Below are 24,124 nucleotides of genomic sequence, written 5' to 3' on the forward strand. Positions count from 1 at the left end.
CAGATGTTCATAGGCGGTAATAACTTACCATCAGGTGGTTCTATTATAGAAAAAAAACTAGTTTTTGCCCGCGGCTTCGCCCGTGTTTAAAAGAAAATAATATAACATATCTACTAACATACATAAAACTGAAAATTCGTACCTTCAACTTTGCTAAAGATCATCACTTGATCAAATGCATAGTTTACGATTCAATCCTGACTAATATCGATTAAAATAATCGATGTTTTGGGTCCAAAAGATAGATTCTCTGATTAATCGATCATAGATCGCCATCCCTAGTTCCCGTGAGATATCCGGGATAAAAACTATCCTATGTCCTTTCTCAGGTCTCAGACTATCTTTGTACAAAATTTCATTAAAATCGGTTCAGTGGTTTGGGCGTGAAGAAGAGACAACCAGACAGACAGACAGACAGAATTACTTTCGGATTTATAATATTAGTAAGGAGTGAGGATGTGGGCCTGTTTGCAAAGCACAGATGCTCTTAAAGATTTTAAAGATCAACTTACCCAAACTATGCACAGTTCTGACATTCAACACAGCCTCTGTGGCCATTCGTGATGCTTGCTCTAACGACTTCCTCTCCTGGTTTTCTGAACGTTTTGTCACCCATCCCTCTAGACAGATACCTCCTATTACCTGTGGTAAGAAATGTGAAATAAATTAAATGTTATCTATATTTATGTGGTAAGACAGAGACTTAAAGTATACCTGTGAAGGTTTCAACGGTGTTTTCAAGGGCAGTAACGCATTTGTGGTCGACCTCAGATAGAGTTCTTGTCGAAGATTGATTTTCTAAATATCCATAGGCGGCCATGTTATCAGCTTATGTAATATACGAGTAGGTGTTTTACCAGAGGCCTTTTTTTACCGCACTAAAACCCCCCCGGTGGCCGTCCTCAGCGTTTGGTGGAGAACTCCGGGATCTCCAACGGAACACAACCGGAGTCCTCCTAACGCGATGCCCTTCTATCGGGCTCTGCCCTGTGGAGCAATTTACGCTCTTCACACATCCACTGGTGATTACAGCGATATGCGGCCGCACAAACCGCTGTCCTTCCCGGCTTGAGCCGGTTTGAGCTTTTAACCAGACTTTTTTTACTTTTTTGACGGTTTTACCAGAGGCCTACCAAAGATCGATGATAAAGATCGATTTTCTAAAATGTTAGTAACTTTGCGATATGCTTATGGCTTCGACATTACATATTACTATATATTCTTATTGTTATTTATAAACGATTAGAGATATGGAAGAGTGGAGCCTCCTGCTACAGGCATTTTTAAAATGCTTACTAGGATGACACCAATAAGATATAAAGAAATATACAAAGAAATGTACAGTATTAATTATGTTTTGTATTGTAGTGATTTGTAGTGATAAGCATTTCTTGAGCGATTTTTTTTAAATAAAGGGCAATAGTCCTCAGAAGCAACTCATCTATGGCTGAACTCAGGAATATCTAATCCTATCTCGGGTTAATTACAGATGTCCATTGGCAGCTGTAGCCTACCATCACATGGATCGCATGATCGTCTACTACTATTATATTATACTAGTTTTTGCCCGCGGCTTCGCCCGCGTTTAAAAGAAAATAATATAACTACTAACATACATAGAACTGAAAACCTTCAACTTTGCTAAAGATCATCACTTGATCAAATGCATAGTTTACGATTCAATCCTTACTAATATCGATTAAAATTACTTAAATCGATGTTTTGGGTCCAAAAGATCGAATCTCCGATTAATCGATCTTAGATCGCCATCGCTAGTTTCCGTGGGATTTCCGGGATAAAAACTATCCTATATCCTTTCTCGGGTCTCAGACTATCTTTGTACAAAATTTCATTAAAATCGGTTCAGTGGTTTAGGCGTGAAGGAAAGACAACCAGACAGACAGAGTTACTTTCGGATTTATAATATTAGTAAGGATAAGGATTTGAAAAAAAGGACAAGATGATAAGAAAACTATGATAGCGTGATTCAGAACACAAGTAGCGCCATCTCGTGTAGTGTTGCGGCAACTTACACAGGGCACGCTGAGCAAGCTGACCAGGGTCATCTTCCAGGAGTAGGCCATGGCCACGGAGACGCCGAGGACCATCGTACTGATGCCTTGCAACATCGTGCCCATACGGGTTCCTGTGGGATAAAATATATGTTAGAAAAGATAGAATATGTAGATGGAGAAAACATACCTTTGAAAATTTAATGAGGGAAGGAAATGTTTATGTGAATATTTTAATTTTTAATTGAATTATAGTTATATACATTTTTGAGGGTTTTTGTGACTTTATGCCTATTTTAGAAACTGTATACTGTGTATTTATTTACTGCAAATTAAATATAATTTTGGAGGTGCTAGAACCCTCTGCGGTTCAATTCCAGCAGTACCTCCACTACACCAATTTCTGTCTAATAATAGCATTGTTATGCGGTGCTGTGTTTTGGTTTGAAGTTTGTGGTAAGAGGCATTGTTATCCGAGGCGTTTCTAAGCCCTCTAGGGCAACACTGTGGCCGACCTCAGGTAGGAATCTAATCTTATCTGGGGTTGATTACAGATGTCCATACGGCAGTAGCCACTTACCATCAGGTGGACTGTATGCTCGTTTACTAAAGATCCAAAAGTAACATTTAGAATTCGAACTCGAATTCGAACTGTTCTTGGAAGATGATGACTTGATGACCAATTTTGGACTACAATATTATAATGATGATTTATTAGTCACAAAATTATAATAATCAATTATTAGATATTTTTATAATTGGACTTCATTTCCATCATCGCCAAGTTCCACCTTGACAAGTGGAACTTGGCGAACCTATACTTTAACTGTTATCTTATGTACCCTTGCATGTAAATATATTTGGATATACATCAAATGTAAGAAAGAAAGAAAGAAAGAAACATTTATTCGGATAATTGCAACACAAATGAGATACTATAATAGATTGAGACAAAAAATAAAAATAACATAAAACAAAAGAAAAAAATAAAAAATAAAACAACAACAAAAGGACAATAAATAGTACAATCAATTCTAAATGTGGCAGATACTAACCAGTAGCGCCTTGTACTGCGGCACAGTCAGTGGCCAGCCTGGCGCACAGAGCACCCACTGAGTTAGTGGGTATGTCGAACCAGCCTTGCTCCTGAAAAAAACATGTTTATTTATGAAATTCTGATTTTAACAAAATAAAAAAGGAGTAAATTATTTTAATTACTTATTGATTGGTTTGAAGTACCTTTTTATCACAATGTTAGTTACCGTACTCCTCCGAAACGGCTTAACCGATTTTCACAAAATTTTATATGCATTTACAGTAGGTCTGAGAATCGGCTACTATCAATTTTTCATACCCCTAAGTGATAAGGGTTGTTCACCCTTAACATTTTTTTATTTATATGGCAACACAGTGTTTGCTGGGTCAGCTAGTATTTATTTAAAATATTTTTATATTATATCATTTATCTCTTTCATATTATTTCAATTATTGTAATGTTTTTGTTTTTGTCTTGTTGTAACATAGACTATAAATAAAGAAATAGTTATGTGGCACATGTGGTATTACTCCAAAGTTATTATTTTTTTATATTATAGGAGTAGCAGACAAGCATGCAATCCACCGTTAGTGACTACTGCCGCCTATGGACCTCTGTAATCAACCTCAGACAAAACTAGATTTCCACCTGAGGTCATCCACAGATACGCCACTATACCTGAGGACTAAGCTGGTATGCCTCGGAAAAGTGTGTCTTTCTTACCACACCCAAACCAGAACACAGCAGCGCTACACTGCTGTTATAACAGAAATAGGTGTGACGGTGGTGCCGCCGGAGTCGAACCACATGGTTCTACCACCTTTAAGTAATATTTCATTTATGGATAATTTTCTATTCAGATTTAGTTTTCTTATATGAGATCTCTGAAAATCCCAAAAAATCTCTAAAAACCAATTTACCAACCTGAACAAGATAGTTACTGAAGGTCTTAACCCTGAGCCGTTCAGTCAGCTTCGTGCCAGCTAGTCCAAACAGACAGGCTTGGAGGAAGGTCACCATACCACTGACAGCGGCTACACAGGCGAACAGACCAGCGTAGAGCTGGGACTTCTCCAGGATCTCTTGAGCGTCAGGCCAGGAGAACATCTGGAAAGATTAGGTTAAGTTAGGATAGAAAATAAAAGTTTAGCACAAGTTTGATAATATTTTATTCAAAGTTTTGCCTTTTTTTTAATATAAGAGTAGTAGACAAACATGCAGTCCACCTGATGGTAAGGTTCCCTTTTACCACGCTTTTATTAGCTTGACCTGTATGTATGTATTTAACGGAATCTTTGAACTCGATTTTTACCCACTTTCAACGGTCCGATTAATCTAAAATTTTGAACAATTATCAAGAACCGATGACAATACACGATTTTAATAATTTTATCCCATTCACCTTATCAGGATCGGCAGGAATCAGGATTAACGATTTTCCTTATTCGATTTTAGCGTGGTTTTTAGTTTCTAAACTATAATTATTATTCATACGAAATGATACGTACCCCATAAAGCTTGGAGAAGAGTACAGCAAACACAGGCATAGTGGCACCGATGCACAGAGATGCACAGCCGCCACCGAGCAGCAATGGCCACTCCTCCTTGTTCAGCTTTAACAGCTGCCAACTGGAGACTGATTCCTCCTCCTCTTGTAACTCTTGATCCTCCTAGAAGACCATGAAAATAGCATGCTATTAATAGTGGAAGGCAATAAAACATTACCTTCCGCTAAAGCATCAGGTAAAGTGGAACATTGTTTTTCAATAAAATTATGTTAAAAAAATGTTTAAAAAAATAAAACAATGGTTCGAGTTTTATTTTTACCTGACTACGGAATATAATGTTTATCGAAAATTTAATGTTTAAATAATAATAATAATAATTGTAATCGAGTTTTATTTTTACCTGATTGCGGAAAGATATGTTTTTCAAAAAAATAATGTTTAAAAAATAAAACAATGATCGTTACAGTTTTATATAAAAAAATAACGCCTAACACTAGCGTTATTAGGCAGAAATAGGTGTGGCGGTAGTGCCACCGAAGTCGTACCATAAACAGTTCTACCATCTTAAATACTAGAATCATAGATAACTAATCTATGACTAGAATGTTAATCTTCTATTTTATTATGTGTTGGGAACCATGCCTCACACGGCTATTTTAGATGGTTTGTTTTATTTATAGCGATTATTGTTTTTATTCCCCTTATTTGTACCATATATATGTACATAAATATAGTTATAATATAGGTATTGTAAATATGTTTTTATCTAAATTAAGTTGTTTGTTTAGTTCTTAAAAAGTGAATTTACTTTGTAATAATATCCTGAAAATATTTTAAAAGATAATTGGATAATTAAAGAAGATCTTCTATCGTAGAGATTGTAATTCTTTTGGAAATATGTTAAATATCAAAGATTCCATACCGTTTCTTCAACAATCTCTTGTCCCATCGCTTTTCCGTTGAAACCTGACGCTAAACGCTTACTGACGCGCATAAAACTGTCTCTATTGAAAGGTTCTGAAAAAAAAATTACAATGTTAAAGGTTTATTCATAAAATATTTATGTATGTACTACATTTTGATAAAAAAAATAGGAGTAGCAGACGAGCATGCAGTCCACCCGATGGTAAGCTACTGCCGCCCATGGACTGTAATCAACCTCAGATAGGATTAGATATTTCAACCTGACGTCGTCCACAGATACGCCGCTACCCCTGAGGACTAAGCTGGAACGCCTCGGAAAAGTCTGTCTCCCTTACCACACCCTTTAAACCAGAACACAGCAGCGCTACACTGTTGTTATAACAGAAGCAGGTGTGGCGGTGGTGCTACCGGAGTCAAACCACAAAGGGTTCTACACCTTCTAACACTATCTTCATCTTCTAAATACCTTTAGAAGTGGAAATAACACTGCTGCTCCGGCGGACTGCTTCTCTTTGCTTCTCGATCCTCGCTTCCAACGGCAGGTCTTCTAGAACCACATCATCGTCAGCTTCTGCTTGGCTCTGGGCTATACTCCTGGGTTAGGAATATATTCATAAATTACTTACGAGCCACATTGTGTACAGGCTATATAATGTATGGTGTGTGTGTGTGTGAGTGTGTGTGTGTGTGTGTGTGTGTGTGTGTGTGTGTGTGTGTGTGTGAGTGTGTGTGTGTGTGTGTGTGTGTTGATAATCGGAACACGATCTTAATTGAGCAAGAAATTCAGCGGGTTTATCGATTTATTTTACACATGATACAGTTATCAAATATTTTTTTTTTGCGATGACAAAATGATGTTACTAAAAATATATTTTTAAAAATATTTTTTATACATAATTTATTTATTGTTCATTTTACCATTTTCGTCTACTTTTAACTTTTTTTGCGATTTTATTCTTTGCTACTTCTATATTTAAAAATACAAGTATACCAAAATATTTATTTTAACCATTCTTACCTATGCGTCATGTCAGTTTGCACCAGCCTCCAGTAAGCCCCCTTCTGATCCAACAGCTCCTGATGAGTCCCTTGCTCCAGAACACATCCCTGCTCGATGTAGACAATCCTGGATGCGTTCACTATCGTCGACAATCTGGAATTTAAGCAACTTTTTGTAAAATAACCTTAAATGTACTATGAAAGGTTGTTGAACCACACCCACACACCCACACATATAAACACACACACACACACACACAAACAAACACACAAATACACCACTCTCACATACCCACACACACAAACACACACGCATAAACACATATGCACACTCACACACACACACACACACACACACACACAAACACCTATTTCTGCCTAATACCAGCAGCGTTAGGCGCTGATGTGTTCTGGTTTGAAGGGTGTGGTAAAGAAGACAAACTGATCCGAGGCATTCCATTAGTTTTCAGCAGGCGCGATCGCGACGTAAGATTTGGGAGGGAAGGAGTCACAGGGAAAATTTGGTTAAAACCGACCAAGTGCAAATCGGGCTTGACGGTTTTGGACAAGGCCAATTACCCCTGTGATCTCCCCCCTCCCCCCGGGACCATGCCAAATTTTTAGGAGTAAAACGTATCTGTGACCGACCTCAAGTAAGGTTCTAATCTTATCTGGGGTTAATGCATCCATGTTTATACTGCTTCAATATAATCTTACCTGTGTGACACAACTAAAGTTGTTCGCCCCGCGCTCGCTGCATCTAACGCTGCTTGCACCTGCAAAGTTATATGAATATTAGCTTAGCTTTTCTAAGTCAGTGCAAAATGTGGAATGAACTTCCTCCTGAGGTAATCCTAGCGCTATGACATGGGGCTCTTCAAGAAGGGTGCAAAAATAACTCCTACAAAGCCGGCGATGCATTGGCAACTCCTCTGGTGTTGCAAATGTCCATAGGTGACGGTGACTGCTTTCCACCAGGTAGCCCGTCTGCTTATCGTTACGTATAAGTATAAAAAAATCTAGACGAACCTGTCGCTCTGCAGCTGGGTCTAAAGCTGATGTGGGTTCATCCAGAAGCAATATGACCGGTTTCCGTAGTAAGGCTCTCGCTATAGCCACCCTTTGTTTCTGACCCCCTGACAGCTGCGCCCCTCTCTCACCCAGCATTGTGTCGTAACCCTGGAAAGAAGTAGGTATATTATTTATTGAAATATTTATTTTATTTATAAGTGTTTGTTATACCCATACCTGTTGATCATGTAATCGCATTTTTTTGTGTTTGAAGGTAGTAGAACCCTTTGTGGTCCGATTCTGGCGGCACCACCGCCATACCTATTTCTGCCTCATAACAGCAGTGTTAACCGCTGCTGTGTTCTGGTTTGAAGGGTGTGGTAAGGGAGACATACTTATCCGAGGCGTTCCAGCTTAGTCCTCAGAGGTAGCAGCGCACCTGTAGTCGATCTCAGGTAGGAATATCTAATCCTTCCTGCGGTTAAATACAGATGTGTAGCGGAGGCAGTAGCCACTTACAGGTGGATTGCATGCTCGTCTGCTACTCCTATATTATTAAAATATTAATTCGAAATGTTTACTCACATTAACCAACTTCACGATAAACTGGTGCGCGTGCGCTGTCTTCGCGGCTTGTATGACTTCATCATCAGTCACTCCCTCCATTCCTATTGTGATGTTGTCACGAATGGAGCCGCTAAACAGCACCGGCTCTTGTCCTACTACGCCTGGAAAAAACAGAAATTTATTTTTTTAAAGTTTTGTGGCAACTTTCCGCAAGTTGTCAATAGATGGCGGCATGTGTATTCTAAATCATGCTATGAAAAAAATAATAACTAGAGTATTGGCTTTTCTCGCAAGTTGTCAACAGATGACGTTACAGGCATACTGAGTCGCGCTATGAAAAGAATAATAACTAAAGTATTGTCTCTTTCCGTATCTTGTCGATAGATGGCGCTATGATTATACTGAATCGCGATATTGAAGTTTTCTAAACATCTTGCATATATACAAGCTGTGAACGGAGACTGTCTGAGGATGGTACTCCCCAGATATGAGCAACTGACGGGAGCTCACCCTTGGATAAAGTTCATGTTCAACTGATGGTAAAGTCTTGGTCATACGGATATCTGTTATCAACCCCAGATAGGATTGGAATAAGATTCCAATTTTCCGGTTAGCCTCAGTGTTATTAACCCTCAGGACTAAGTTGGAATGCCTCCTATAACTGCCAAATCGAAATTACCGACCAATAAACATCTAATTCTGTAAATAAGCTGACATAAAATATCGTCATACTTCTTGCTGCCCCTGAGGACTGAGGGACAAATACAGACAAACTATTTAAAGTTCTACTACCCTATGACTTTGTGCCCATTATTTATATTCAATCTATTCATATTTTACCTACCTACCTACCTACCTAATTTGACAAGTTTAGTATGAAAAAAAATACAAATGTCAATTAGTTTTTTTTTGTTATAGTATAGGAGTAGCAGACGAGCATGCAGTTCACCTGATGGTAAGTGGCTACTGCCGCCCATGGACAACTGTAATCAACCCCAGATGGGATTAGATATTCCCATCTGAGGTCGGCCACAGATGCGCCGCTATCCCTGAGGACTAAGCTGGAATGTCTCGGAAAAAATTGTTTTTCTTACCACACCCTTCAAACCAGAACACAGCAGCGGTTAACACTGGTGTTATGAGACAGAATAGATGGTGGTGCCGCCGGAGTCGAACCATAAAGGGTTTTACCACCTTCAAAACCACATAAGGATTCCTTACCAATACTCTTCCTAAAGTGATGTAAATGCAGATCCTCTAAGCGGTGCCCGTCAACAGTCACATTGCCGCTGTCAGGCTCGTACGCTCGTTGCAGTAGCTGCAGCAAGGTAGACTTGCCACACCCAGACCCACCCACCAGCGCCACTGTCTCCCCAGCTTTTATTCTAAGGGTTAGGCCTCTCAGAACCTGAAAGAATATTGTTTTTACAATTCAGAACGAGCATGTAGTCCACAGTGACGCAGACTAAGGGAGGCCTATGTCCAGCAGTTTAAAGGCTGATAGATAGATATGCAGTCCACTTGATGGTAGGCTACTGAGGATAAAATAGATCTATGATCAACTCCAGATAAAATAAGAATACCATCTAAGGTCAGCCTCAGATGCGTTGCTACCGCAGGACTTAGTTTTTTTTTATAATATAGGAGTAGCAGACGAGCATGCAGTCCACCTGATGGTAGGCTACTGCCGCTTATGGACATCTATAATCAACTTCAGATAAAAGTAGAGTCCTATCAGGTCGGACACAGGTGCGTTGCCACTGAGGACTAAGCTGGAAGGACCCGGATAAATATATCTCCCTTACCACACCCTTCAAACAAGAACACAGCAGCACACTGCTGTTATAACAGAAACTGGTGTGGCGGTGGTGCCGCCGGAGTCGAACCACAAACTTGACGGATTAACATATGAGGTTTCGTCGGATTCGTCTAAATTGTATGAGTACCTCTAGTTATATGTAGTATACATCGCGCCAAACTACTAATCCGCTCTGAAGTTGTTGCAACCAGGCGTAGTCATACAATTTGCTATGGCGACGCGATTCATTTCTATATTCAGAGCGGACTAGCAGTTTTACACGGACTATACCGTCTAATTGTATGAGTAAATGGATGAGTAATATAGGCTATAATTTAAGCAGTCATTTTTGTTTCTACAATAGTTTCTTTTTCAGCTAATTATTGTTAACCAATCGAATTTTGGGTTTTTATACTTTGTTTTTTATTTTTATAATACCATTGTTACTGAAAATTGGTCTTACCTTAACATCAGGCCTTGAAGGGTAGTTGAAGTACAGATTCTCAAAAACAATATCTCCCTTGAAACCTTTAGGCTTATTCCCAACTTCTTGAAGCGCATCAATCCTTGACTTTCGTTCTAGAAGACGAAAGAGGGACTTGGCGGCGCCGCGTGCTGTCGAGAAGATCTCCAGATGTGGGTTGCACATCGCTATGTTCTGGGCTGCCATGAAGGTGCAGAATAGGACCTGAAATATAGGGTTTTATGTAAGATTGGAGGAGGATGAAGTCCACCTGATGGTTAGTGGCTACTGTCATCCATAGATATCTGTAATCAAGTCCATATAGAACAGGTGCTACTCGAAGCCGATGACAGATCCGTTGCCACTCCTGAGGACTAAGATAAGCGTCATAGGTGTGGTGGTGGAATCGAATATAGGAGTAGCAGACGAGCATGCAGTCCACCTGATGGTAAGTGGGTACAGTCGGACATCTGTAACCAAGTCCATATAGAGCCTTAGCCTGTGGACTAAGAAGGTAGGTGGAACCTCTTCCGGTAAACCATATAGGTTTTTTTTATAAAACAGGAGTAGCCGACGAGCATGCAGTCCACCTTATGGTAAATGGCTACTGCCACATAAAATTAAATTCCTCTCTGAGGTCGGTTATAGAGGATAGGTTGTAACACGTTCGATAAGTATGTCTCCCTTACCACAACCTGCAAACCAGAACACAGCAGCGGCAGTAGTTTCTGTTATACACCTATATCTCTAATATAGTAACTGTAGTATGGCGGTGGTGCCGCCGGAGTCACACAGAAGATTCTACCTTCAATATCTATGGTACCTCCGGGTATAGTCCGCGCTAGTCCGCTCTGAAGTTGTTGCGAGCAGGTGTAGTCATAAAATTTACTATGGCGACGCGATTCATTTCTATATTCAGAGCGGACTAGCAGTTTTACATGGACTATACCCATGTAATTATCGTTATTCAAATTTAAATTCAAATCTTATTGATTTAAAATTGATTTATCTAGAACACTTCTTCAAAGTCAACAAAGGTGTTTCGCTATGGAGAAGAAGTGTCAAAAGATACATACGTTATTATTATTTTCAGAAAAAAATAAAGCTAACATAGCGTTATTGTTTGGTTACATTTTAGTCTACCCACCGTGACCATGACACCAGGGCGGTACTCCCGTTCCTCAGGGGGTAGCGGCATGTCCCGTACAATTAAGGCTGTACCGTAAGCGAACACGATCGCGTTAAGGCAGTACGTGAGCAGCCAACCACCGCCCACCCCCGCGCCCGCCCACACGCTCCGCTTCCGGGCTGCCGACATGCCTGTTTGTAGGGCGGCTTGGTATCTGAAAAATTTATAATTATTAGTCAATTGTTAAGGTTGCACCCTTTGATAAGACAGTGTAAGCCTAATGATTAAGAAACTCGGCCTCTCGATCGAGGTGTCAGAGGTTCAAATCAGATTTTTTAAAACGATGTGCGTATTAGATATTAATTATCTCTTGCTTAAACGGTGAAGGAAAACATCGTGAGGAAACCTGCATAACTGAGCGATTTAGAAAAGAAAATCTCAAAGGTATGTGAAGTCTACCAATACGCACTTGGACAGCGCGGTGGACTATGGTCTAATCCTTCTCATTCTGAGAGGAGATTCTTGAGGAGGATTCGAACCTCGGAACCCTCGATCAAAAGGCCGCGTTTCTTAACCACTAGGCCATCACTGCTACTATCTATATCTCTCTATCTCTACTATTACCTTTCAACCTCCTGCTTTTCACCAGCGTACGCCCTCACAGTTCGTATCGCAGCCAACGCCTGCTCCACAATCCTCCCCGCTGTCCCATACGCCTCCACTTCCTCCGATGAATATTTTGTTTGGAACTGAAAAACAAAATTCAAATTAGATCAATTGTTTTTATAGTTACTTAAGACTTTTTTAGCGCGTTGCCCCGTCGGGCTCCGCCCAGGTGAGCATAACGTTCGTCACACCGTCTGGTGATTACGACTGTATGCAATCACACATACCGTCGTCCTCCCTGGGATCGCTGGCGGTTCGAGCTCCCACTCTTGCCGCCCGCAACCCCAGAAGTCCCTTTTTGCTTTTAGACGCCTCTTACGTCAGGCAGGAGATACCGTAATTATATTCGGCTCCCGGTGGAATCTTTAGAAGGTGGTACTACACCTATTTCTGTTATAACAGCAGTGTTAAGCGTTGCTGTGTTCTGGTTTGAAGGATGTGGTTAGGGAGACATACTTTTCCGAGACATTCCAGCATAGTCCTCAGCGGTAGCGGCACATGTGGCCGACCTTAGGTTGGAATCTAATCTTATCTGGGATTGATTGTAGACATCCATGAGCGACGGTAGTCACTTACCATCACGTGGACTGCTTCTTTTCTTCAATAGAAAATCTATAAATAAATAAATATGTCAATAGCATAATCCGTTTCTTACTTTAGCAACGGTAGCGGTCACCATCAACGCCAGCGGCACCACCGCCAGCCCAGCGAGTGTCAGTTGCCACCCATTGATCAACGCCACCGTAGACGCGAGCACAACACTACCACCGAGGTATGACGTCATCGCCACGTGCTCGCCCACCCCCTGACGCAGCTTCTCTGTGTCTCTGAAAATAAAAAAAAAGTAAGTTCGATTCCCGGCTAAAAAGATATTTTCAAAAATTAAGATGCAGTTTTAGTTTTTATCAAAATCGGCCTCGTAACTCCTTTCAGCATTTTTCGCTAATCCTTATATTTAAGAATTTGGCCCTGAAGGCCCGTTTGAAAAATTCACCCTGTATACGAGTAAGTAACAGACGACCATGTTGTCCACCGGCCATAGGCATCAGTAATCAATCCCAGATAGGATTGATTACTGAGGTCGGCCACAGATGCGCCGCTACCCCCGCTAAAGTTGGATCAACTTGAACAAAGATGTCTCCCTTACCACACCCTTCAAACCAAAACACAGCAGAACTTAACACTGCTATTATTAGACTGGAATAGGTGTGACGGTGGTGCTGTCGGAGTTGAACCTATATCTTGTATTATGAAAAAAAGGTCCTTTTAACCAAAAAAATATTAACACGGTAAATTAACGATAAATTTGCAAATAGATATGTGGCGACTTCCCGCTACTCGTCAAGAGATGGCGCCACACATTCTGAATCACGCTATCGAAGTTTTCTAAACATCTTGCATATATACAAGCTCCGAACTGAGACTGTCGGAGCACGGCCGTATATCCGGGCACGATCACCTAGCTCGGCGGGAGATTTCCCTTTACCAAGATAGAATATTACTACTATCTATATATTATATAAAAAACAACTTACTCCGTGAGTGTCGACGCAAAATTCATGGTTGTGTTTGTGTCAAAAAATGCGGTTTCCTGACTCAGCACAGACCGTAGCAGCTTCCATCTTAACCTCGCTATCTGAAAGATAAATATAAATTTATATAAATATATTTCTATCTACTAAAAGCTATAAATATACTATTAAGGAAGGCGATCGATAATTCAACTGCTTTTTATAAGCTATGAAGTATAAAAAGAAAATCATTTTTTTTTTATTTCCGTGCTACATTTTATAAAGACATATAGTCCGCGCCAAACTGCTAGTCCGCTCTGGATATAGAAGTTAATCGCGTCGCCATAGCAAATTGTATGACTACACCTGCTCGCAATAATTTCAGAGCGGACTAGCAGTTTGGCGCGGATTTTACCTACTCATACAGCTTGTAGAACTCTTTATGGTTCGACTCCGGCGGCACCACCGCCACATTCTGATTATAACAGCAGTGTAGCGCTGCTGTGTTCTGGTTTGAAGTGTGGTAAGGGAGACATACTTTTATACTTTCACCATACCGTTCTGACGTGCAAACGGTTTCAGATTCAATCCCCGGCCAGACAGACATCTGTTTTAACACACATCTGGGTGTTTGTGTATTCGTCACTGTGTGTCCATCGCACCCACGACACAAAGAATCCTAGTGTGGGGCTGTGAATATAGAAAGCGTATGTCTCTCTTACCACACCTTGAAAGTTCTGCACTTTGAAAGTGGTAGAACCCTTTGTGGTTCGACTCCGGCGGCACCACCGCCACACCTATTTCTACCTAATAACAGCAGTGTTAAGTGCTGCTGTGTTCCGGTTTGAAGGGTGTGGTAACGGAGACAGACTTTTCCGTTCCAGCTTAGTCCTTAGGGGTAGCGGCGCATCTGTGGCCGACCTCAGGTAGGAATATGTAATCCTATCTGGGGTTGATTACAGATGTCCATGGGCGGCAGTAGCCACTTACCATCAGGTGGACTGCATGCTCGTCTGCTCTTAGATTATAAAAAAAAACCCTTCACACCAGAACACAGCAGCGCTTAACACTGCTGTTATCACCTTCAAACAACATAACATGTTATAAAAGCAGTGTAGCTGTTGTGTTCCGATTGGAAGGGTGGTGTTCCAACTTAGTTCTCAAGGGTAGCAACGCATCTGTGTCCGACCTCAGGTAGGAATCTCATATTGTCATCTTATCCGGAGTTAATTACAGACGTCCATGGGCGGCATTAGCCACGACCATTAATCATCACCATTAATCATTTTTTTTAAATTCAAAATAGGTTTCGTTATGGAGAAGAAGCGGCGAAAGAAACTCCATAACACACATCTTTCAAAAAAATGTATTTTACAATGTTAAACTTAACCTAATGGTACATGTGGAGCTGGAACTACTTTAGACCACACCGTTTTGTCAGTCAAATAATCACTTACTTTATAGTACGCTTTTTTACATAGCGTTTGTTTAACGACATGTTTGAACTTTTTTTCTGTGAGATGCAAAATGTGGTCGGGTATTTTATTGTAGTAGCGAATACAGTTACCCATGAAAGATCTAGCCACCTTGCATAATCTATGTTTAGGAATTGCTAATTTATTTCTATTTCTAGTATTAAAGTTATGGTGGTTACTATTTTTTTCAAACATATCAGTGTGTTTTCTTATATACATTATATTTTCATAGATGTATTGACTATGAACCGTCAATATGTTAATAGTGGGAAACAGTTCTCTCAAGACACACGACGACGACGACAGACTCACCACGTCGCAGACTATATATGTCAGCAGCACTACCCCACAGTAGAATGCCATAAGACATAATGCTATGAAAGTAACTGAAATAGACAAGTCTGGCAGGGGGATGTCTGTTGACTGTTTAATTCTTCTGACTGCAAAAGCTGCAGTACTAAGTCTGCTGGACAAAGCAGAGATGTGAGGAACCCACTGGAGTTTAGAATCAATGGTTAGATAGATAGACTGCATGCTACTTCTGTGTAAAAAGTGACCAATACTAACCATTTTAGCTGCTGCCCAGTTAGCCAAGGTCACAGCGGCGGCTGCTGCTACTAACTGGCAGGCCATGATGGCCAGGCTGGCCCACGCAAACGCCAAAGAGTCGTCCACTAATGCGTCCATATGGTCTGTACGATTTCCACTTGATCTAGAAAAAATATTCAAAAATATGTACATTTCATTGAAAAGATTTTAGCTCTATATATTGGTAAGGCTGTTTGTCCACTGCACCGTCACCGAGCCGATACCGAGAACAAGATTATTTCGTGACGGCGATAGTTTGTCCACTGCGACCGATATCGGCGGTTTATTTTGTTCCAGCTGTCACGCGTGTCCCGGCTGTGTACGGACAAGTCCCAATGTGTTTTACATTGCCGGCACATCGGCCCGTCAAAAACTCGGAGCCGATCTAGCGGTCACGCCGATCTACTCGGAATATCGGCGGCCGGGATGACGGTGCTCGGGTGACGGGGCTGCGGTGGACAAGCTTATAGTAAATGTATGTACGCTACTTCGACGCCGTCATTAATTATCGGTATCGGCTCGGTATCGGTGGTTGGTGGACAAACAGCGGTCTATCTATTACGGATCAATAGATAAAGCGAGGAATAGCGGTTTTTTGCATGGCGACCACCATTTATTTTGAAGATTTTTTTTATTTTTAGTATTCGTTGTTATAGCGGCCATGGGTATACATATAATGTAAAAATTTCAACTGTCTATCTATTGTGGTTCGGGAGATATAACATTGAGACAGACGGACAGACGGAATCTTAGTAATATGGAGCACTTCGAAAATGGAGTAAAAAGAGCTCTCCTCCAAAGCCGGCGATGCATTGGTGACTCCTCTGGTGTTGCAAATGTCCATAGGCGATGGTGATTGCTTTCCATCAGGTAGCCCGTCTGTTTTATCCTTTAGGTATACATATTAAAAAAATAGGGTTCCGTTATTACCTTTTACGTACGGCACCTTAAAAAGGTTCTCAAAGGTATATAAAGTCTACCAATACGCACTTGAACGCTGGACTATGGCCTAACCCTTCCCATTCTGAGAGAAAACCCGTTCCTAGTGGGTCAATAATGTCTTGACTTACAAAGTTTTTCCTCCTCCAAACAAACTGAGTATGGTAAAGCGAGCAGGGGGCGGTGTCGCTGTGTGCCGGTCAACGAAGAGGGCTGTGACCTCGCCGTAGATGAGAACAGCGCCAACCAGCCCGCCAGAGCACAGCCAACCCAGCATCGAACCTAGCGCCGTTGCCAGTATTTCTGTCCATGTCGCGTATCGCCACTGTGAAAGAAAGTATTTCATTACTTCACCAAAAAATTTAAGTGTTATGCTTAGGATGCACGAAGCATTTTTATATTTCAAATTAAAAAAAAAATCGCAGTGTCTTGCGGTGACGTAACCGTGATGCTTGCGGAAATATCCGCAAAATCGAATGGAAAATAAATATCCCACTGTTTACCGGAAACCGCATACGCCGCGAAAATAAATCGCCGTGTGAACGGCAATTGTCATTTACCTAAAATTCCATTTTTTTTATAATATAGGAGTAGCAGACGAGCATGCAGTCCACCTGATGGTAAGCTACTGCCGTATGGACATCTGTACAACCCCAGATAAGATTACATTCCTACAAGTCGCACACAATGCGCCTCTACCCTTGAGGACAAAGCTGGAACGCCTCGGGAAAGTATGTCTCCCTTACTACTCATCAAACCAGAACACAGCAGCGCTACACTGTTATAACAGAAATAGGTGTGGTGGTTCCGCCGGAATCAAACCCAATATATAAAAGAAATAACAAACGAGCATGCAGTCCACTTGATGACGAGAATGTTATGTAACACTTAAGTAGATGTTTTCTTTCTTGATAATAACTTGTGTTTAAATTAATAAAATAATAATACATTAGGTTATTGTTCATACAATGACGTTTATTTTCTTCTTTTGGCGTGGCATAACGCACCACAGATAAGTAACACATATAATTCTTGGGTTTAAAGAATCTTTATTTCTCATAAGACCTACTTGGTCATTTAAAATGAGAACACCTAAATATTTTACAAATTCTTGCGACTAATATCTTAAAATTACTGCGTAGGATAAAGTTTCTAAAAAGCTTTGAAAGTCTAGTTAGAAACTCAGCCCCACAATCAAGGTTGAATCCAGGCACTAATCTCTGATTTTTCAAAATTATGTGCGTATTACAAATTAATTATCACTTGCTTAAACGGTGAAGGAAACATCGTGAGGAAACCTGCCTATCTGAGAGTTAAGAAAAGTTCTTAAAGTTGTGTGAAATCTGTTAATTAGCACTGGGCCAGCGTGGTGGACTATGGCCTAAGCCACTTACGCTATGTTCATGTACTTTTTTTTATAAAATAAGAGAAGTAAATGTGCTTGCAGTCCACCTGATGGTATAGTCCGCGTAAAACTGCTAGTCCGCTCTGAATATAGCAATGAATCGCGTCGCCATAGCAAATTGTATGACTACACCTGCTCGCAACAACTTCAGAGGGGACTAGCAGTTTGGCGCTAAGTATAAGGATACTACCGCCCATGTACATCTGTAATCAACCTCAGATAAGATAAGAATCCTATCTGAGGTCGGCTCTGAGGACTAAGTTGGAACGACTCGAAAAGGTATGTCTCTTACCACACTTCAAACCAGAGCACAGCAGCGCTACACTGCTGTTATAACAGAAATAGGTGTGACGGTGGTGCCGGAGTCGAACCACAGAGGTTTCTATCTTCAGATTACTCCGAACAGACATACAAAGTTTATTATTATTATTGATAAATTTATATTCTATAAGAAGGAAATATAAATGATAAATATATCCATTATTAATTTTAACAAGAAATTTATAATCATAAGTAGGTATTAAGCTTATAAATTGATTGGTTTCACATGAGGGGGTAATTTATTATAATAAAACATAGAATTATAAAAACATTACTTTAAATACATCTTTTTATATACCTTATTTGATTTATTTCATGTAATCTAGTAGATAAGATTAGATTCCTAATTGAGGTCAGCCAGAGATGCACCGCTACCCCTGAGGACTAAGCTGGAATGCCTTGGAAAAGTATGTCTCCCTTACCACACTTCAAACCGGAACACAGCAGCGCTTAACACTGCTGTTATAACAGACAGGTGTGGCGGTGATGCCGACGGAGTCTTTAAATAATATTCATCTTTCAATATTCAGAACCTTTGCAAGCTGTAAACCTTCTAAGTATTTCTTATTCTAAGATTAGTCACTTAGCATTGATAAGCTAAACAAATATTAATTAGTATAAAATTATAATTGGCCTGTAGTTAATTATACTTTTGTTATGAAAAATTAGATGCTTTAAATAACTCGAAATCAAAAAACGTATTAATTAGATTTCTTGTCAGAATTTTTGAATGTCAAGGTCGTACTGTTTAAACTAATGATACTTTTTGTTTTTTCATTACAATTTTAGAGCTTTTTACCTCTTTTTATTTCATAGCAGACGAGTATATCGGAGGACTACCTACTACGTTTTAATATTAAATTGCTACCGCCCATGAACATCTATAAATAACCCCAGATAGATTAAAGGAGAATCCCCCGTGGTTCGACTCTGGCGGCACCACCGCCACACCTATTTCTGTTATAACAGCAGTGTTAAGCGCTGCTGTGTTCTGGTTTGAAGTGTGGTAAGGGAGACATACTTTTCCGAGGCGTTCCAGCATAGTCCTCAGAGGTAGCGGCACATCTGTGGCCGACCTCGATAGAAATCTAATCCTATCTGGGGTTGATTACGGATGTCCATGGGCGGTAGTAGCCTACCATCAGGTGGACTGCACGCTTGTCTGCTACTCCTATATTATAAAAAAAAATGTATTATTTTGGTGTTTCTGATACATTTTGCATTTACATCTTTTTCTTTTATCTTTCAAAATCATTGATTTAATACGGAATTTAATACCGAAACCTTTTAGAAGGCTGTGAGAACTTCAACACAATACAATAAGGTTATCTGTGATTTTAACTACCACTTATCAAGTTGAAGGAAAATATAAATTGTGACAAAAAGGCGTATAACTGTAATCTTGTCTTTATTTAACATTTATTTTTAAAAGCCACTCACGACGCCCTAGGGGGTCGATTACACGATAATTGTCCCAGTGCGTCATGAAGTAGGTAACTAAAATATCTATAAATGTTAATTGATTGATGATTGTTTTTCTTATTAAGATATTATTAATAAGAAAAAAAATCAGCAATCAATAAAAAATATATATATTCTGAAACTCATCAATCAATTAAAAGATTAGCATTTGATGACATAATCGATGTAAGAATATATCTATTTTGAATACTTTATTATACTTAAATCATGCTTAATTTAAGAAAATAAATAAGAATCTTAATATATATAACTCAAAGGTGACTGACTGACATAGTGATCTATCAACGCACAGCCCAAACCACTGGACGGATCGGGCTGACATTTGGCATGCAGGTAGATGTTATGACGTAAGCATCCGCTAAGAAATGATTTTGATCAATTCTACCCCGAAGGGGATAAAATAGGGAATGAAAATATTTCTTCATAACGCGAACGAAGCCGCGGGCAAAAGCTCGTGTGTTATAAATTTCATTTGTATTTTTTGTAAAATTATGAAGTACGTTTTTTTAAAATCAGGTTGATTATTGCATCGTAGTACTGTGAAGGGATACCTGAAGGGGCACTGCGACTAAAATCATATCTATAAGTCTATGTAATTTCGCTCATGATTTTGAATATCACGGGACATACAAGAGAAAAAGCAAAATTTTAATATTCCTACTCCATTCGCTTGTGAACAATAAAGAACAAAAGCATGAATATACCGTATTTTATATACCTAGGGGTATATAAAATACGGGTTAGAAACAGCGAACGGTAGGGGGTCAAAGATTGAGAAACACTGATCTACTCTGCAGTCATAACAAGAAAGCCTGTAACACATAAACTACCTCATAAAAGAAACAATTTTTAATTAAATAAGTGCATTAATTAAAATGCAATTTGTAACAACAATGAGTCGTCTCAGATATTGTTTTAATTGGTCTTAATTATTAATTTGTGAGGACGGCGCCATCTTAGATATTATTAATTATTAAGATTGGCAGTCTGTCTGTCCTTTGATTAAACAATTGTTAGTTATTTCGCCGTTGACCCATTACTGTCCCACTGGGCACAGATCTCCTCTCAGAATGAAAGGATTAGACCATAGTCCACCGCGCTGGCCAAGTGCGTACAGACTTCACATACGTTTGAGATTTTTTTGAAAATCGCTCAGATATGCAGGTTTCCTCACAATGTTTATTTATTTTAATGAAATCATGTTATTATTTTAATTATATTATATTATTATTTTTAATTATATTATTTTAATAAATGTATTTCAATTAAATAATTTTTAGACATGAAGGTGGTTTGCATGTAACAATACCACCGCCACAACTGTCCTTCTAACAACAGTGTAGAGATGTCTTCTGATTTGAAGGGTGTGTTAAGGGAGAAACTTTTACACGGCATTCCGACGTAATCCACAGGGGCAGCAACGCATCTATAGCCTAAGACTCTAATCATCTATGGTCGAGTGTTGCTAGCATACCCGTGGTCCCGACAAAGGGCGTCCAGAGGAACACCGTGGGGTTTTAGCCGGTAGGAGTCCGGCATATCCTCTCTGCTGCCCCCGCGGCTGAGAGGAACCTATCCATGGGTTTGCCCACGTAAAGTATCTAACACTATTAGTATGACTTCAATGTCATCTGTGGTTAATAATACTTATATTTATGTCACTTATGTCGCTTTGGTTAACCCATAAAATATTTTTATTGCCATAAATTTTGTAAATAGCTCACATGTCATTGAAGTAGACTAGTCATTAATATCTTAAGTTTTATTACGTGACATTAGGACTATTTTAATATTGGCTAAGTGTGAAACGAACTTACACATGGAGGGTTCCGTACCACCCTAATTTTTGTCATCATCAACAACCCATTATTGTCGCACAGGTCTCCTCTCAGAATGAGAAGGATTAGGCCATAGTCCACCGCGCTGGACAAGTGCGTATTGGTAGACTTCACACTTTGAGATTTTTTTTTAAATCTCTCAGGTATGCAGGTTTCCTCACGATGTTTTCCTTCACCGTTTAGCAAGTAATAAGTAATTTCTAATACGCACACAACTTTGAAAAATCAGAGGTGCCTGGGATTTGAACCTCGTACCCCTCGATCGAGAGGCCGAGTTTCTTAACCACTAGGCTATAACTGCTTCTAATTTTTGAAGTAATTGTTAATTTTGTTATTATTAGATTTTATAGGAAATGAGAAATTTTAAACTGTATTCCTTATAAATTGTCACTCCCACAATTTAGACGAATTCAACGACATCTGTTTTAAAATCCATCAAGCCGTTTGGATTCACAGCCCAACTACAAGCCAAAGAATGAGACAAACATGCGCTCGAAATATGTACATTACCCTCCGCTGTCGGGTAAAAATGCAAATGAAGCCCTTAAATACAAATTAAAATGTTTCCACGAAAATAACACGAGAACCAGTTTGAAAAATGTTTATCAGGGTGGAGGGGTCAATGGAGGGGCCATAACGAAACACCTTGTGTTAGTTGTATTGACATACAAAAAGTGCTCTGTGTATTATGATTAAAAAAATATTAAAAAAAAAGTTGGGCGCTTGGAAGAGACTTTATATTTGAGCACTCAGATTCTTGTAATTGTGATTCTTGTAATTTGAAAATATTAGGAATTGTAAGAAAAATATATAAGAACGCAAATATCGAAAATAGTTTTTTATAACAAATGAGCATGCAGTCCTGCTGGTAAGTGGTCACAGACATCTATAATCAATCCAAGATTATGTTAAAGGATTAGCCCTACCTGAGTCGTCCACTGCTACCCATGAGGACTAAATTGGAATGCCTCGCGAGTGTCCCTTAGACTAAATTATCTATACTTATACATATACTAGCTGACCCGGCAAACGTTGTGTTGCCATATAAATAAATAATGTTAAGGGTGAACAACCTATCACTTAGGGGTATGAAAAATAGATAGTAGCCGATTCTAAGACCTACTTAATATGCATATAAAATTTGGTGAAAATCGGTAAAGCCGTTCGGCGGAGTACGGTAACTAACATTGTGACACAAGAATTTTATATATAAGATGAAAGATCTTTAAAAAAGTTCCCAAAGGTATGTGAAGTCTACCAATCCGTACTTGGCACACGCGGTGGACTATGGCCTTTTTTATAATATAGGAGTAGCAGGCGAGCATGCAGTCCACCTGATGGTAAGTGGCTACTGCCGCCCATGGACATCTGCAATCAACCCCAGATAGGATTAGATATTCCTACCTGAGGTCGGCCACAGATGCGCCGCTACCACTGAGGACTAAGCTGGAACGTCCTCGGAAAAGTCTGTCTCCGTTACCACACCCTTCAAACCGGAACACGGCAGCGCCTAACACTGCTGTTATTAGGTAGAAATAGGTGTGGCGGTGGTGCCGCCGGAGTCGAACCACAAAGAGTTCTACCACCTTGATCCTCATTCTGAGAGGAGACCCGTGCCCAGCAGTGAGACAATAATAAGTTGACAACGATAAAATGAGAATTACTAGTTAAATAAATAGTTAAAACAAAGATCGATTTACCCTTCGTGACTATAATGACAATAAATGTAGCAAAGATTTATTTTTTAAAAAGTAAGACTAAATTAAACCAATTATGGTAAGAAAAATCCATTAAACTTTAGTTTTCATGAATGAATTCTAATTCTAAATACATTAATTATAACTAATTAGTTCGGTTTTAATTATAGGATTGTTTGTTTTATTACTATTTATGGCTTAATTAATGTTGAATCAATGGTATCACCTACTAATCCAATTTGGAAAATAAATTGAACGATTGATACTGAGAAATAATAAAGAATATTAAAGAAATAATGTTTTATTATCTTCAAAAAACCTTTTAACATTTTGTCTATTTTTTTCTACAATTTTGTTGCTACATTGTTTTTTGGTTATTTTTTTATAAAAATACATTATTTTATTTTATAATAATACTTGAAGGTAGAACTCTCTGTGGTTCAACTCCGGCGGCACCACCGCCACACCTATTTCTGTTATAACAGCAGTGTTAAGCGCTGCTGTGTTCTGGTTTGAAGTGTGGTAAGCGAGACATACTTTCCCTAGGCATTCCAGCTTTGTCCTCAGGGGTGGCGCATCTATGGCCGACCTAATCATATCTGGAATGAATTACAGATGTCCATAAGCGGCAGTAGTAACGCTAGCCGATCTCAGGTACATTTCTAATAATATCTGGGGTTGATTTTAGTCCTCAGGGATACCAACACATCTGTTGCCAACCTCAGGTGGGACTTTAATCTTATCTGGGCTTGATT

General features: G+C 39.5%; 1 protein-coding gene across 1 annotated transcript in view; it reads right to left on the minus strand.

Annotated features, from left to right (window-relative positions):
- Positions 1–24,124, minus strand: part of LOC140756921 (multidrug resistance protein homolog 49) — a 65,351-nt gene that overhangs the window by 6,827 nt on the left and 34,400 nt on the right. Inside the window, exons 2-20 of the mRNA XM_073092460.1 lie at positions 16,758–16,951; positions 15,667–15,811; positions 13,649–13,749; positions 12,769–12,940; positions 12,072–12,196; positions 11,466–11,661; positions 10,319–10,543; positions 9,279–9,465; positions 8,076–8,218; positions 7,509–7,658; positions 7,197–7,255; positions 6,499–6,633; positions 5,947–6,074; positions 5,479–5,573; positions 4,557–4,718; positions 3,973–4,155; positions 3,068–3,158; positions 2,034–2,146; positions 513–642 (exon numbers count right to left, since the gene is read on the minus strand). Coding sequence (XP_072948561.1) covers positions 513–642; positions 2,034–2,146; positions 3,068–3,158; positions 3,973–4,155; positions 4,557–4,718; positions 5,479–5,573; positions 5,947–6,074; positions 6,499–6,633; positions 7,197–7,255; positions 7,509–7,658; positions 8,076–8,218; positions 9,279–9,465; positions 10,319–10,543; positions 11,466–11,661; positions 12,072–12,196; positions 12,769–12,940; positions 13,649–13,749; positions 15,667–15,811; positions 16,758–16,951 — 2,734 coding nt within the window. The remainder of the gene's footprint in view (positions 1–512; positions 643–2,033; positions 2,147–3,067; positions 3,159–3,972; positions 4,156–4,556; positions 4,719–5,478; positions 5,574–5,946; positions 6,075–6,498; positions 6,634–7,196; positions 7,256–7,508; positions 7,659–8,075; positions 8,219–9,278; positions 9,466–10,318; positions 10,544–11,465; positions 11,662–12,071; positions 12,197–12,768; positions 12,941–13,648; positions 13,750–15,666; positions 15,812–16,757; positions 16,952–24,124) is intronic.

This window comes from Epargyreus clarus, unplaced genomic scaffold (assembly GCF_041222505.1).
Source record: "Epargyreus clarus isolate Ecla_fem2 unplaced genomic scaffold, WU_Ecla_fem_2.2 ptg000036l, whole genome shotgun sequence".
Lineage (NCBI taxonomy): Eukaryota > Metazoa > Arthropoda > Insecta > Lepidoptera > Hesperiidae > Epargyreus > Epargyreus clarus.